Source organism: Rhopalosiphum maidis, chromosome 4, assembly GCF_003676215.2.
Source record: "Rhopalosiphum maidis isolate BTI-1 chromosome 4, ASM367621v3, whole genome shotgun sequence".
Lineage (NCBI taxonomy): Eukaryota > Metazoa > Arthropoda > Insecta > Hemiptera > Aphididae > Rhopalosiphum > Rhopalosiphum maidis.
In genome coordinates this window covers 55,078,886-55,095,799 of record NC_040880.1, presented here as the reverse complement: position 1 = coordinate 55,095,799, position 16,914 = coordinate 55,078,886, and the positions used below count along the sequence as shown (strand labels likewise).

At 29.9% G+C, this 16,914-nt stretch overlaps 1 protein-coding gene across 6 annotated transcripts in view; it reads left to right on the top strand.

Annotated features, from left to right (window-relative positions):
• Positions 1 to 16,914, top strand: part of LOC113555616 (NAD kinase-like) — a 60,433-nt gene that overhangs the window by 32,334 nt on the left and 11,185 nt on the right. Inside the window, exon 1 of one of the 6 annotated variants that reach the window (XM_026960077.2) lies at positions 5,028 to 5,456. The exons of 3 other annotated variants lie outside the window; for them this stretch is intronic. In XM_026960077.2, coding sequence (XP_026815878.1) covers positions 5,347 to 5,456 — 110 coding nt within the window. In that variant the 5' untranslated portion in view covers positions 5,028 to 5,346. Of the gene's footprint in view, positions 1 to 5,027; positions 5,457 to 6,421; positions 6,964 to 16,914 lie in introns of those variants that run through there. 2 more of the 6 variants (XM_026960074.2, XM_026960073.2) reach the window with 2 other exon arrangements.

Sequence of the window (16,914 nt, the reverse complement as noted above, 5' to 3'; positions counted from 1 at the left end):
TTCATAATCATATGTATATATTTACTATATAAATATATGTACCTTATAATTATAACGATGCTGTGATTATTGTTGTTTGTTTTATTAGTGCCACAGATAACAGTCATGAATATTATATTTATAGTTTTAAAAAAAGAGAGAACCTCTTGAACATCGAAATTTTACTATATACAGTTCACAAAAAAATTTGTAAAAATAGTTATTAATTATTACATATTAATTTGTAATTTATATATATATATATAATTTAGTACTAGATAATGACTAATAAAAACTCAGTCATACTTCATAACTTTTGTGACCATGTTTACATTTAATCCTTGAATATGCTTATTAAAACTCCAATTCTTGAACACTGTTGTCTGTTATCCGTTTTTATTTTATGGTTAATGAATATACACAATGCATAATATTATATACGTAAAAAGATTAAAAAAAGATAAACGACCGTGATACCGATGATTTACATTTAGATAATTCATTAAATTTATTATTTTTGAAGGAGAGTTTTATAATTTTGCTATCGGTCCATAATTGTATATTGTTTATTATACGATTAATACTTAATATAAAACATTTATCAACTCTTATTAATATTGAATTTGATAACACATTTTGAATTATGAATAGATGATTAAAAAGTATAGTATATTAATCTACAGTTTGATAAACTCGCATATAATATTATTATGTGTTTACAGCCAGTTAACAGTGAATTTCATATTATCTAGAAATGATATAAATTGAAAATTGTAAAAAAATAATAATACCTAAATAATATAACTATATATAATAATTAATAACTAATAACGAATATGTTTTTGTATCTATTTGTATGTCTTTAATGTAGTGAGTCAAATTAATTTATATTTTTATTTAAACATAAAACTTATTTTATTAAAATAAAAAAAAAATAAGCATGTAGATACAATTTTAAGTTATTACTATATATATATATATCAATTTTTATAAGTACAAGTACATTATTGAAAACGATAATGTATTCATATAATAATATAAACTGCAGTTACAATATATACATATATACATATACGTTTAAATAATCAAATAGCGTAGGTCGACAATATTTAAGGAAATTAAAATTTATAATTACTTTTTTAAATAATTGCCCATTGGGCCAAAAGACAATTTGAAAAATATATATTTAGTAATTGTATGAAACTATTGTCTATTTTATGAGAGATTTGAATATTTAAAACTCATAAAATAAGTAACATGCCCCGTAAATGAAATTGTAATAACATATTTCAACTGCAATTTACACAAAATTCAAAATAAAAAAAATTAATAACCTTGTGAACAATAATAGCAGTAGTTTATATGAAATTAAATAGAAAATAATACGAAAAACTTTTTAAAATTTAAAGTTATAATTCATAAATATTATGGATGTATTAATATAAAGGATAGATTAATTTAGGAATTAAAATTTAAGAGACACATGGTTAACAAATAGGATTGAAGTGAAACCGATTAACTAGTATATTAAAACATAATACAAATTTGAATTGTGAAATATAATGATAAAATTTTGGCATCAGTAGTTGGAGGGGCATCAGAATTCCAATGGGATCCTCTGGAGAAGTTCCCATTGGTGCAACACAATTAATCAGTATAGATCATGAAGTTGCTTCATCATATGAAATGTAATGGTTAAGTTGTAACCACTACTGATGCAAATGTATAACACGTCGGCAGGCTATTTGTGCAATATTATTCCAAGAGTCGACACCAGCTTGGCGTTTTGGTCGTTAGCAATCGGGCGGCCTTCGCCGATCGACACACAGTGACCAGCGATTCGGACAGGCCGGCAAGACGTCTAAAGTCGTAATGGTTAACGGTGTAGAAGGGTGACTGCGACGAAAGTTCCAGAAACTGACAACGACACTTCTCGCTGGATGACCGTCGATAGACCATCGTCCTGCCAACGCCATCTATCGGCAACAGTTGACCGTCTGACAGGATGTTTAGAACGAGGAATTAATACGATTGTCGCGCGACGCGCAGTTATTATTATTATTATTATTAAGTGTGTTGCCTATCCAGTATTCACACTGAGCACTCGTTTTCCAACGAAAAATGTATTGAATCAAAGTGTAAAACTCGAATTGGTAGTGAATATTTTCACATTTAAATTAAACGTACAATCACTCTGCAGTCCATCATTGTTATTTTATTTTCATACTTTTATAATATATTTATACAGTATATTTTATATTATATTTTGTTATTCATGAAATACAGATACATTAGATTCATTGACTTTAATCATTATATTTGATTCTATCATTTCGAAATATTGCTGGTTTAGTTCGTTTGTCTTTGAAATGTGTATTTTTTTAATTAAACCTTATAGTGACTGTATCGATGACTATCGACATGTCGCGTATGTCATCGCGTGTGGCAGGTATAGCCGTATAGGTAACGATACTCGTGACCTATAATCTGACGCACTACTTTTTTATTATTATTATTAATTCAACAAACTCCAACTATTATTTATTTCGAGGAAATATTTTACAAATATGTTTTCTTAAAATTAAATTTTTATTTTAGATTATGATTATTGGTTTTATAGTATGGTTAAAATTTGAAATTTTTGGCGAATACTACCGCATAGTAATACACTTATAATAATTAATTATATAATGTATATTATGCATAATATAAAAAAATATTTTTGCCAAAACTCTAAAAAAAATAATGGTCGAGGTCGTGCCGCGTTCCATGGCACATTCCGAGACTGTTTAATCATATTAATATGATATCATTATATATTTATATATATATATTATATCAGTTCCTCTAGTTTTCATATCATAATATTATAAAGGTATAGTAACTAAGTGTAGTACTGTGATTTGTGACGCAATATATATTATATACGAAAATAAAGTACGAAATCCTCTGCGACGGAAGAATTAATAGAAATAAAAACAAATTCTAAAACCAGTCGTTTGTTTACAATATTATCGGATATAAGTGCGTCGTCATCAGCCATCACTTTTTTTATATTATGATAATAATTTACGCGTGACGCGTCACAATAACCGGTCTCATCCGATTTCCCGGTGGAAATTTCTGACTTTTCCGGTCGTGTAGATCGTGTAGGTTAGATATAGTATCAGTATATATTGATGATTATAATATTATTTGATTATACTTTCCGGCAGCGATAGATTTCTGTACACCAAAAACAATAATAAAATCGTAAAATTCTAGAAAAGTATTACCTATGCGAGTTGAGCCTTATGTATAAATATATATAGTATATACTAAATTATATTTATACTTATTATATCAATAATATACGTTATATAATACACGTAATACCTATAGTTACATATATATATAATACACAAATCTACACATATTTAAAAAAAACTATAAATGTTTAACATACTTAAAAGTTATAATGTACAAATATGGTGTATTGGCGTATTGCATTTTCTTTAAAAATTAAATTAACGTAAATTTAACAAACTAATTACATCAGATTTTTTTTTAGTTCCCTAGATCTACTATGTACAATTTACTTGTATTAATATCATTTTAGGAAATACAGAAAAGGAAAAAAGTAAATTAATAAATAAATTAAAAAACAAAACGTATATTTGTCATTAATAGTACATCCCGTTGTTCTTATTATATATTTAATACTTAAAATATACATAGTTATTTTTTTTATTATTATTATTAGTAGACAGAAAAACTGAATATTATTAGGCCCTTGAATATATTTTACGGTATTATAAATTATAATATAATACCATCATCGAGATCGTCATAATTATTGTTTCGGAATCGTTCAAGGCAATTTTGTACGAAATTTTACTAAAATGTTAGTAAAATAATATATACTAAATACTTATGTACTTATTTAATACTTTAAAAATAATCATTTATTTTTATGTTTACTAACGTGATGGTAGTGCGATATATAATAGTATTGCTATTATTATCGAGTGAAATATATTACCTATGTTTAATGGTATAAATAATCATCTCTTGTACCTGTTTATTCGTGTTTTATCTGCGTTCAACTTTTTAAATTCCTTTGTAATCATTTTCAACGAAAGTGTTTAAAAACGGATATTTTTATAGCATATAATTTATAGTTTTCAACCGCTAATACTTGGCGATGTATGATTTGCTAGACACTAAGAAGTAATATAAATTATCCAGACAAAAATCCTACATTAATTAGTAATTACTATTTAGTTTTTACAATGTCAATAATTATAATATTATTATACGCACGCGTAAGACTATTTTTATCGCTATATGTTATATGTATGTAATATTTGAAATTTGAAAACGCAGTTATAATATGTTACACATAATATCGATGTATCGATGACAGTTATTAAATAGGTAAACTCGGAAACGTTGCACTGAAAAAAAAATTTTTTTCCACGATCGGAAATCGAATTTCAAGTTCAAACCCATCCAATTCATCGAAGTAAAAATAAAAGCCATGACTCAACTCGAGGCACATTCATCGTGAAATAATAATCGTTGTTCGCGAATGCTACTGATTATATACTATAGGCCGATCTTTAAACGAATCGATTTATTTATTTTTCTGCATTGCGTCGGCACGCTTGTTCTCCTCGACAAATAAATTCATTTCTATGAATCGGTCGGACCGTTGTGAATTCCGGGCCCCGCGGTCACCGGTGCATTTTCTACGAAAATAACTCCCAACGGTCGGGGCTGTAGAGCTATAGAATATTTTCGACCATCGGCGGACACGAGGAGACACGCGGTGGCGTGAAAGGTTCTCTTCGGTATTTGAATTTTTCTGGCAAGGACACCCGGGTTCGGGCGGCGGCGGCGATGACGATGCTTGGTCGGCCGACGGCAAGGTGGAAATCGCACCGCACACCGGAGGGGGCGCGCGCACTTACGCCCGAACGCCGTTCCTACGTATATATGCACCACGACCACGTCTTATATTGTACGTACATCTTGTGTGCCGGACGTACCGTGACTGACGTGGTGCGACAATAACACCATATTATAATAATATCATCATCATTATTATTATTTAAAATCTATAATATATATTATCGTGTACGACTTGCTGCAGGTGTAGTGCGGTGGGCAAGACTGCGCGGATCGGATCGGATCTCGTTCGGAGTTATTTTTATTTCATTTTTTTTTTCAAATAATAACGGATAGTGAAAAAAAAAACAAAAATTATAAAAGAACCGAAAAACATTGTTTAAAACGATAATCAATTACATAATATTATTAGCTATACGTACACAATAAATACATCGGTGGTGATAGGGGAGATAGGAGAACAACGGCCGGAACACGATGAGGAGTAACAGTGATTATTACGACGAGCATCAACGGCCACCGGCGTGGACTTGCACCACCGCATCGGTTTCGGACGGCGCCGGCGGATTGAGCCCGCTGAAAAGAAGGTCAGTTCGCGTCGCCATACATAACATTAAATATAATATCATAAGTATATACCTCTATTTAATATAATATCACAGTTTGCCCTGTCTGGCGACTTCCTCGGGCGCCGTTGCGCAAATTTCGACGACGCCGAAGGTCTTACAGCTTACGCAATGGCGCGCGAAGAACCCATCACGCGCGAGTCCGGTGAATCGCGTGCTGTACAGGATGATTCATAAATTAATAAGTACCGACAACATAGTTGTTCAAAATCTGACTTTTGAAATTTTTAAATGTATGTTAACTGTTTAGAAGATCATATTTCAAAATATCGAGATTTTTCATATCGCTTAAGTATAGTGTCCTGATGTAAAAATACAGATGACTTATGTTTTTCAAATAGAAACCCTCATTTTAACGTCTTATTTAGTGGATAATTTTTTTAAAAATGATGATGTGCCTGATTATAAATAGTAGTAGGTAGTACAAAAATCTCAAAAATTTCAAAATACCATCTTTTGTACTTGTATTATTTAAAAATTCCAAAAATAAAATGTCGAATAACCGCATCATTATTGAAGAAGAAAAATAGTGAGAGGGTGAGCGTGTGTTCGATGTTCGATAGTTGCAGGTTTATCACTACCGTAGTAATGCGTCGTATATTGGTTATATAACTATAATTTTCGCACTTATTGATTGCCGCGCAATTTTCAAATGTAATTGATTTTTTATCGCGTCCCTTCATCGGCAAATCATAATATTATAATATATAATAACCTATTATGAAAATGCAACGTGTGAGTAAATACCGAATGGCATTATTCGTAATAGTTATTTGATGTCATTATTACATTGACACGATGACACCGGCGGCATGTGCGACGGACTCGTCTGCATCGCCGCGGTGGGGGCGCCTGTTCGCGACGTGTCGAAGTGGGGCGGCGGCGCGGCGCATCGCGTGCCACCTTCCGAGGTCGGTTCGGCAGTGCTGCAGTCGTCGGCGCACCGTCCGTAAGTGCATATTTGTTAGGTTCTCGTCGGGTGCAACAGCGGTCATCGCGATCTGGTTCGCAGGGATATCGGCCGATCGAACCGTGACACTCGTCACAAATAAATAATAACGCCGAACGGTAACGGGTTATTATAAAATAATCATATTAAAATATCGTGTCGAGAGACGACTGCGGTCGCGTCTGATTCCATTGTTTTGTCATATTGCACTGCCGCGAAAAACAACATGAAAGTGCAGCACGCCGAGGAAGCGTTCGGCTCGTCAGCCGGACGCTACGGCGGCGGTGCGAGCGACATGTCCGCGGCTTTTCGGGTGTCGTGCCGGATCCGCGAAGACTGCACCGGTAACGGCAGGACGTGTTGCGATCGGTCCACGGCAAAAGCCTCGTCCGTCTCCGTGACCGACACATTCGATCGCAGTGACGCCGCCGCGGTCGGCCGTGTCGACGACGACTGTCAGAACTGTACAGCCGAACAGCGGTGCGTCCGAAAACCTCGCCGCCGGTCCGGATCGTGGCCGTAAGTGACATTTTATTCGTGGTGTAAATATGATATTAAGGAGCCATATATAGAGTATAGCATATCCAGAAGTGATTCGATTGAGAGGGGTAGGTGGTGCGATATCATGTCTCGGTTCAAGATTTTTCCCCTTGGCTGTTAACAAAACCTTAATCCTAGAACTATAGATCGGAGGGCGCTATCGTGATATATATGATAATTGACCTTTTTTATGCCTTTGCATACGACCGTCTTCCGCTGCATAGGATGAAAAGTCGCGAGTTAGCGAGCTGAACTCTCAGCAAACTCATATTTTGTATCATCATAATTCTTTTAGAACAACACTGCCAGAACTCAAAATTCATCAATTTTGAGTTAAGATTACTTTCGATTAGTAAAAAGTAGTTTTGTGTAATGCAAAAACGCTACATTCATTATCATTTTTTATGTTGCCAAAAATGTGTTAATATTGAGGTATTGAATTTTTAGCTCGTTTTCAATACTACAGAGCCATACTTGACTTTATGGCAGTAAATACGTTTTTTTCATCAATCCAATTAATAAAATTATCAAATAGAAATATTTTACCACCAAATCTTAAACAGACAATTTTGTATTCATTTAAAAAGTTGTAAAGAGCCATAAAGTTTGACTTTTTGGATTTATAAGAAAGTGTTTCACAATATTTTAAGATGTCATACTGTAAAGCATATTTTGTAATAATATATAAAATTTTAGTTTCAAATACAAAGGTAAACCTTGTTGCGATTTCAAACAATAATTTTTATTTTATTCATACTTTTATACATCACGATAGGGTTATTATTTTCAAATTTAACGGGTTATAATGTGTGAATGTTTCGTAAGAATTATTCATTACAGGAGTCAAAAAAATATTTAATACATAATTATAAAAAAATATTAACTACATCAATCCATTATTTAAATGTTTTTATTAAGATGTATTTCAAACGATAATATTGCATTGATACCTATACCATTTACTGTTTACGAATCGAATAAATAAATGATATTAATTATTTTAAAATGATTACACTAGACGAGCGTAACATATACTTTTAATTTTTAAGTAGTTTACATGCCTTAACGCACTGCCGCAGCCGGCAATACAACTTTATAGTGGATATCTGTATAAAGCCAGTGTAAAATGACAACGGGTGTTCGGATCGTTTATCGTTTTCAACTCTCAAGTGGTGCACAGTTAAACGACAATCTTCTATTTATTATTTAATATTATGATAAATATCCCTATAGGTTTGAACGATTTGAAATCGATTTGCGTACCTGCTGTACTATAATATAACGTATATTATTTTGTATAATATGATTATAAGAATATTGAGCCTACCTAAGATACTTATGATTTGCAATAAAATAGGTACACATATTAACGAATAAACGAGTATTATATTATATGTTGCATTAGAACTGAATAGAATAAAAAACACTTTCTACCATACAACAACCGAGGACGTTATTTTAAAATAATATATAAAGAATCAAGTTTTTATAATTATGTGAAATCCACCATTTGTCATTTGCAACCTGTATATTTTATCTACCTATATAGAGTTAGTATTTTCATTAATTAGTTAGCGTTAAACGTATTTCATACATAAGATTATACAGAGTGATTTGTCAAGCATACTGACCCCCCCTATTTTTTCATTCAATAATACAAATATTCAAAATCTGATTTTTTGAATTTTTAAATATAATTAAAGATCATATTTTTAAATTCATAAGAATTTATGTATTACTAGAGTATTTTATGTAAATAAAAACTTCTGTTTTTCAAATATTGCCTTTGATTATATTTAAAACTTCAAAAACTCATAATCTGAGTAAATAAATAAAAATTAAAAAATAACTAATTAGGGGTGAGTATCGAGTATGCCGAAGAACTACCCTAGCTGTATACATTTTTACGTTAGTATACATACGTGTTTAGTAGATTTTTAAAATTTTGTATATGGTCAGACGCCTGACCATATACGATAATATTATGTCGCTTAACGCATGTATAATTTGAAACAAAGATTTGATTATTGTATATTTTAAAACAATCTTTATTTTTAAATCTAACCTAACTTTCACAGCCCTAATGCACAATTATATTATTTACTGGTATTAAATAATTTATTTTAGTAGCTGGCAGCTGCTATAGAGTATATAATAGATACTAGATTGTAACTTATAAAATTGATCTTATATAAAATAAATTGATTGTGAGTCGTGAGTGAAATGGATTACGACAGGTATAGGTATGATTTAAAAAATATATCGTTGTACACTTATATGCATTCGCAGCGCGTAAAATTAAATACGTCACACTAGATCAATGATTATACTTTTGATTTTCGTAAGTACAAAGTGTACCTAAATACACATATTTATAATAGTCGTTTTTCCTAGCAACAATTAATTTTCGTGCGTCTTTTCCGACGTTACTATAAGCGGTACCAATATTTCCATTAACCCGATCGTGTAAATATGTCATCTGTAAAAAAAACATCATTCTATTTCCGTGTAATTGTTTTTAAAAAAAAAATTCGATTCTATTATATACACGTTATCATTTCCCGTTCGAGACGAAATGAACGTAACTACTTCTACTGAAACCTCGTGAATCTGGAACTTAACTATAATAGTTGAAATCTTATTAGTTCGAATCGTCTCCAAATATCTTACAATACCAAACGATTTATTAAAATTTGAAGTACTGTACTTCAACTTCATTGAGCTTTGACACTGCGAATTTTCAATTAATTTATTGAACATATCTTACATATCATATGGGTTTCAATAATTCTAAAATAATGTAAATTATAATTATATATACTGTTAAGTATTTACTATAGAATATAGAATACCCAGCATTGTATTTAACGGTATGGTCATGTGTCATTTTTTGAACTAAATAATATAACGAAAATAATCAATTGATTTTAATATTGTAAAACTCTTCAATAGCCATTTTATTATTCGTACGTAGTTATTTACATCATTATTATAGTCATAGAGATAATAAATCGATGACATTATAACTAAATGTGTATACTGTATACATAGTTATTTAATTTGCGATAAAATAACTATTTGAAACTTTTCGATAATACTCATTATTGATTATTATATTATTATATATTTATAGTTACCTGTTTGCGACATTTAAATTACGAAATAAATAGGACTTGTTTCTATAAATGATGCTTACTCAAATACAATAAAAATTATTATAATAATTAATAATACATTAAATTAATTATAGGTATGTATAGTGGCATAACGTAATAATGCAATATTTTAGCACAATTGAATAACAACTTATTATTTCTATTTTCAAATTAAATCGTTAACAATGTATTTTTTTAACAAAGCTATTTATATTGCTGTAGAGAAATATTCTGTAGATTATAATATTAAAATATTGTAATACTTACACTATTATATATTTTAATTGTTTTCAAAGAAATTTTGCTAGAAGTATTGGCAAATAAAAGATCTCTATTTTTTTGAAGTTTTTCGACCTGTTGCAGTTGCATTGTTATTGCTTTGCATTAACAACATTATCGTATTATGCGCATATATTTCCTGGTCTCATCGAGTTAACAAAACAATGAATAAACGGCCATTAAACCCAAATAATAATCAATATTTATACGAGTAGGACTATAGTTATTATTAATTGTTGATCCTGTGCCGCGTATAGGTACGTTAATATTGTAGTACACTATAATACTACCCAAACAAAAAATAACGTTATTGCAGTTTCGATATATTTATACGATTCAAAAAAAATTAATTGTTAATACAAATAACATGAATATTACATTTTTGACAAATTTCGATAAACCCATCCACGTAGGTTTTATGTTTTAATGTTTAATCTGTTGTAAATTGCTTTTGCATCGTTTAAAAAGCGAAGTAAATTAATAATTATTTCAAATACTGAAATACCCATATGGTCTACCACGAAACCTATAGCTATAAACTAACTTACCTTCACTTAAATACTAATTTGTGAGACATTACCAGTTCATACATCAATACTTGCAAGCCATACTATAATTTTACTTGTGCCATTTATAATTCCTGTTAATTTAACATTACACTCATAGGATTTCAATAGATATTTGATGAAATTGTGTACATATTTACTATTATCTACTTACAACGATAAGCTCATAAATTGGCATGTAACATAACAATTACAATCGTCTTAATTAATTTCCAAAGAATTATATCAATAATTTAGAATACATTCACCACAATGTTTACTAAACGTTTGGAAATTGTATTTATTTTAAAATAATTATTGTAAGAATCTACAAGACACTAAAGACAGTAATTACTAATTTGTCGTTGCTAGAGTACTTATGCAATATACCATATACTCATACCGATGGTTAAAAGGCTAACTGTCGTGATTCACAAAAAATAATTTTACAGAATACACTTAGACACTTAGTGCATGATATTATTGATATCTACCTCCATAATTTATTGTTTTTGAGCGAATTAATTAGTATGCCCCTATTTGTTTATTCTGTGTTAACTGATGAATCAATTATCTTAAAAAATTGAGTTGAGAATTGTTCTCAATATCTTAAAAATTATCTTTACTTATAACCTAGCCGAGGGTTACACACTATTTGAACACATAATAATTAAAAAACATTTTTAATTATAGTGATTTATGTAAGATTTACTGTGTTTAGCATAATACATATTATTATGATGCAATATTATATTATCTAATTTTTTTATGAATTGTTTTATTTGAAAGCGTTTAAAAAGGCGAATGAACAAATAACTTTCGGTTGATAGCAATGGCAAGAATAATAATTTAAATGTGGCTTCGTAGACATTATAAATACAGTTATACTTTATTTAAGGTCTAGATGTGGCTAAGGACATCAATCGTTGGTTTGCACGGTGTATATTTAAATAAAGAGAAAAATAAAAATTATATGGTAGGTAAACATTGAAAATTGAATCATGGGTTATGACAATTGGTTATAAAACATAAGAAAATGATATGTAATTTTATACTACGTTAAAACCTCATTTTCAACCAAAATGGTGAAGGTTATAGCAATTGAGCTTTTAACCATTGACATATAAATATATACCAATTTTAAAAGTACAATTTATTAAAAAATTATAGGTATTTAACTTCTATCGTTCAAAAATGACAAATTTTCAACATCGAAGTTTGTAAATGTAGTTTGTTATTTTTTTTACATTTTTCGCGTTTATATAATATAATTATAATAAGTTGATTGCGTTTGCATGTTACCAATCATTTCGAATTGACATTTTTCATAGTCCAATACACCGTATGTCCATTTATCTATCGTAGACGAATCGATAAAATCATTAACCAATATACGTGACTCAAATATATTGTGTATACTATATAGCCATTATTACATATATATATACAATATACCTATTCCAATTTTCACAACCATCGCAACCCTATGATCTCAGAAAGTCAGAACTGTTCCCACTATTTCCCGGGGACGATCGGTGATTGGGCCACGTTTTTTCTATCCAATTTCCGGGCGCCCATTCCAAGTGATCCTAAAAGGCGCATTATACATACAGACATATTAAATATGGACTGTGCGGTCCGCACACCCAGCCATAAGTTGTCGACATGACGACATGGTTAAAAGGAGATGGTCGATACCTACAAAAATGAAGGGACCTATAACGTGTGTCGTGTATGCTATCGTTTTCTAACAATGTCCACCTTCGGTCCCATTTTCACTATTATTTCACTCCATTTCTTTATAAGTCTATGGGTGCTATACGTTTGCCTCATACGCATTAATATATAATGTATTGTGTGGTATGAATAATATATTTAAACACGTGACACACTGCAATAAACACAAACCGAATTATCATTGTCATCATTGTTTGGTCAAGCGTAATACTTTACCGTTTGGAATTTGAAATGCATTTCACATTCAAACGTTACACATATGCAGCGCATAATATGGCATAGGTATACAATATGGGTTTACGTCTATCGTCTATATGATGTATACATATTATCGATGTATACCCAATACCCATATAAACATCAAATACACCTGTGATATTGTAATACGTACATAAGGTACATAAGTACATTATAATCTCTAACTTGATAATATAATATTATAATAATCAATGTACGAGTATATAATCCATAGTCCAACGGAAATGACCGGTAACCAGCTGATTTAGATCAAGTGTCGCATTATTGTTCTGGCACATAATTATTATTGTAGTACTACGTGTGTGTTTAATTGTAATAGCTGAATACGAATATCGGAATATATAAATATTATATACATATAACGGGAAACTATTTATACAGGACAACAAGGTCAAAACATCCGGTAAGTTGTATCGGGGTAAATCGCTTTTGAAAATGACATATCAGCACACCGATATAAAATAATATATCAAATATTATGATTTGTATTTATAATACAGCTGCTGTAACTGTTATTACCCGATCAGATTCGATAAGCCATTTACCTTCGAGTTCAAATAATTGAAAACGTTGAATATTCATAAAAAAAAAAAAACGCAGTCTATGTCAAGGTCGTAGAATTACAATATATTATGTTTCGGGCGGTCGGTCTAAATTTATTATTTAATGTAATAACAGCAGAATGCGGCCATCAACATTTTTCAAATTCCATTGAAATAATAAAAATAAATAAAAAAACCAGCAATTATATACCTATATTAAATAGTCTATACCTTTGATTAGAATTGGAAAAAGGTTTTTATAATCTCCTCCCTCTCAACCGCTAAATAGATAGATTTTTTAAAGCTCGATCGAACGGTGTGGAATATTATGAGTTAAATTTAGATTATTTATTATCGATATTTGATTTTTTCGTGTGTGCACTCGTGGAATTGTACATCAATTACAATTTTTCGACGGATGAACCGATTATTATGCAGTACAATAGTACACTCCGTGTGGTTAAGCACTGCCTGAAGTTCGTCTTGCGAAGAGGGACGAGATAAGCTACTCACACTCGTATTATATACAGTCATAAGGCCGCATCACCTGCGAGTGTACATAATAATATGTATATGTTATGATAGTTATTATAATAGTGTTGCTTTTTTTCTATTACAAGCATACCCATAATGTAACATCGTAGGTATATTCGAGATAAGAATCGCGTTTATTAATGGCTTAGGCGTCGGAAGCAGAGTGGCCAATTTTATTTTCTCATTAGATAATATTCAATCGTTTATTATGCAATTTATTTTAATTGTGTAAAATGTAGTCATAACACTACAGTGTCAAAGATGACAAAAGTGTGTGTTTTATTATCCTTTAAAAATACTGATATTACGTGCCTATACGTCATACCTTTAACATAAATCACGGTGGCCTGGTTATATTTATAGTTTTTTTGTAATATGATGTAGAAGACCTTGTTTTAAAATTATGTTTTAAAACAAAAAATAATTCAATAACAGTTGATAAATTACTTTTTGTTGACAATTTTTCACAATAGATAATTGATAAAACTAAATAACTTATATAGTACATTAGTACAATAGTCAATAACAATATGGATCAGCCTTCAGATTATATGTCTAAAATATACTATATAATATTATACAAACATTTTCTTGGACAAATAGTTTTAAGTAGAATAGCTATAGTTGCCCAGCCAAAAAATCAACGATTTGATTATTAGTAAGTACCTATTTGAATAGATAACGCACGTTTCTGAATTATCTATATTTGTGATGTATGAAACATGGTATCGATTTCAGTATTTTATAATTAATGTATATAGTTACATTTTCAAAAAAAAAAAAAAATTGTTATAAAAATCATACTTTTCATCATATTTTGTCGAATTAAATCTAATTTTCAATTTATTATCGGGTCACTATAATAGTGATAAATTATATTACACCGTGACCCGTAGCTGTAGCGTTTATAGCAACGTTTCTGTGATCTTAAATTAAATTATATTAAATATAATATTATTAATTAGTAAGAATTTCAAAAACTAATTGATCTTTATTCATCATGAAATTTCATTGCTCTAGAAAAGAAAAGGCAATGAGAAAAAAATGGAAATCCATCCTCGTCATCATCCCTTTCAAGCTCTATATTTTAACTCTTCGCGATCGTAATAACGCTCGTGTCGGTCATATAATACTATAAGTATTTATATTATTATGTACGAGTATATAATATAGGTACTTGTAAAATAATATTGAAATTGGCTAGAAAAAAAATAAACATTTATAAATAAGGCACTCGGTGTACTCATTAATAACAATTAAAATATAATACTTTATCCTCATATACAATAAATTATTTATGTGAAAAAAAAACTTACCTGGATGAATTCCGGTCTTGAAGGTTAACTGTATAGTGTATACTTAAGTAAGAATTTAAAAGTATATTTTGAAAATATTTTTAATGTGTTTAATATTTATATTTATATTTAAATGCCCGTTTGAAATACTTTTCAAAATTATTTACTTTTTTTTTAATAAAACCTGGTCAAGGCATGTATGGATGACGCATGTAAATAATATATAACTATACCTATGATACTAACACTGGTCACTGATACGGTGAGCGATTCTTGGTCTGCATCATTTGCACAAAATATAACACAATAATATAGCATGTTATAAATAATATTATATGTCTATTTGACGTTATGATATCTATAAAGTATATAATGATCGATTCACGTGTATTGATCGACTGATGGAGACAATTCGCAACTTCAGTAAATTCACCATCACCGCAATGATTTACACAATACTATACGTCAAATGTAGCAGACGTAACGGTCCAGACATAAACATCTTTTTTTTAAAAAAAAAACCGTATCGTTTGCACTATATATTTGTACGTAATATATGTAAAAACGGTCTGATAATATATAATACATATGGTTACACTATATACCTACACGTACCGTATATTATACTTACAACCTGTACCTACCTGGCTATACCTATAAAAGATTATTTGTCAAAGTGAAGTCGAGGTCACCGCCCGCTGTCGTCACAAAAATCGGGGCAAAGGCGATTTGTATGTTTTTTTATTGTTTTTAATCTCTTCGTCACATCGACATTCGACGGTATATGTTAACTGCATACATTATAATTCGTTATGTATATCCTATGTATATTATAGTTGGATATATTAAACGCGTGAAGTATGCGTGTGTGTGATGAGTATGTGTGTGTATGTGTATAAAGAACATCACACTTTGAATATTGAGTATACAGTATGTCTCTAGTCTTTACGTGCAGTTTGTCCACCATCTTTATTGTTTGTTAGTCATATAATATTAATATATTATATCATACTTCTACATGTAACTGTGTCTTGCTAGAACTTTTAAAACGCACACAATTATTTGAATAACAATTGCTTAAAAATATTATACATTTTAATAGTTATGGATACAGTAGATACTTATCTCTATACAGTACTTTTATTTTCCAAAAATATTTAATGAAAAAAAAGTTATTGACGGGAACATAAACACAGTGAAATATTGCAAACTACCAGCATAGTATAATAATTAATAAATTACGCATATCCATAATAATTCAAACGCAATATACAATGCGTACATAAATAGTATATTTATATATAGCTATAATGGCTATATTATATAATCTTTATGTATACAGGGTGATTCAACTAGTATGCTCATTTCCAAAAAAGAAACACACTTTTGTTCCAGTAAATTATTAAGCAGATGTAACTTTTTTGAAAATTTTTATGTATAGGTATTTAAATAAAATTTTTAGCAATCAGTTTTTGAGTTATTTAATTGTATACACTAATAGGCAATAGCCTAATAGTATGCTATATAGTCGACACGGGGACTATGATGATTTTAAAATTGAAGTATCAACTAATTGGTACTCATT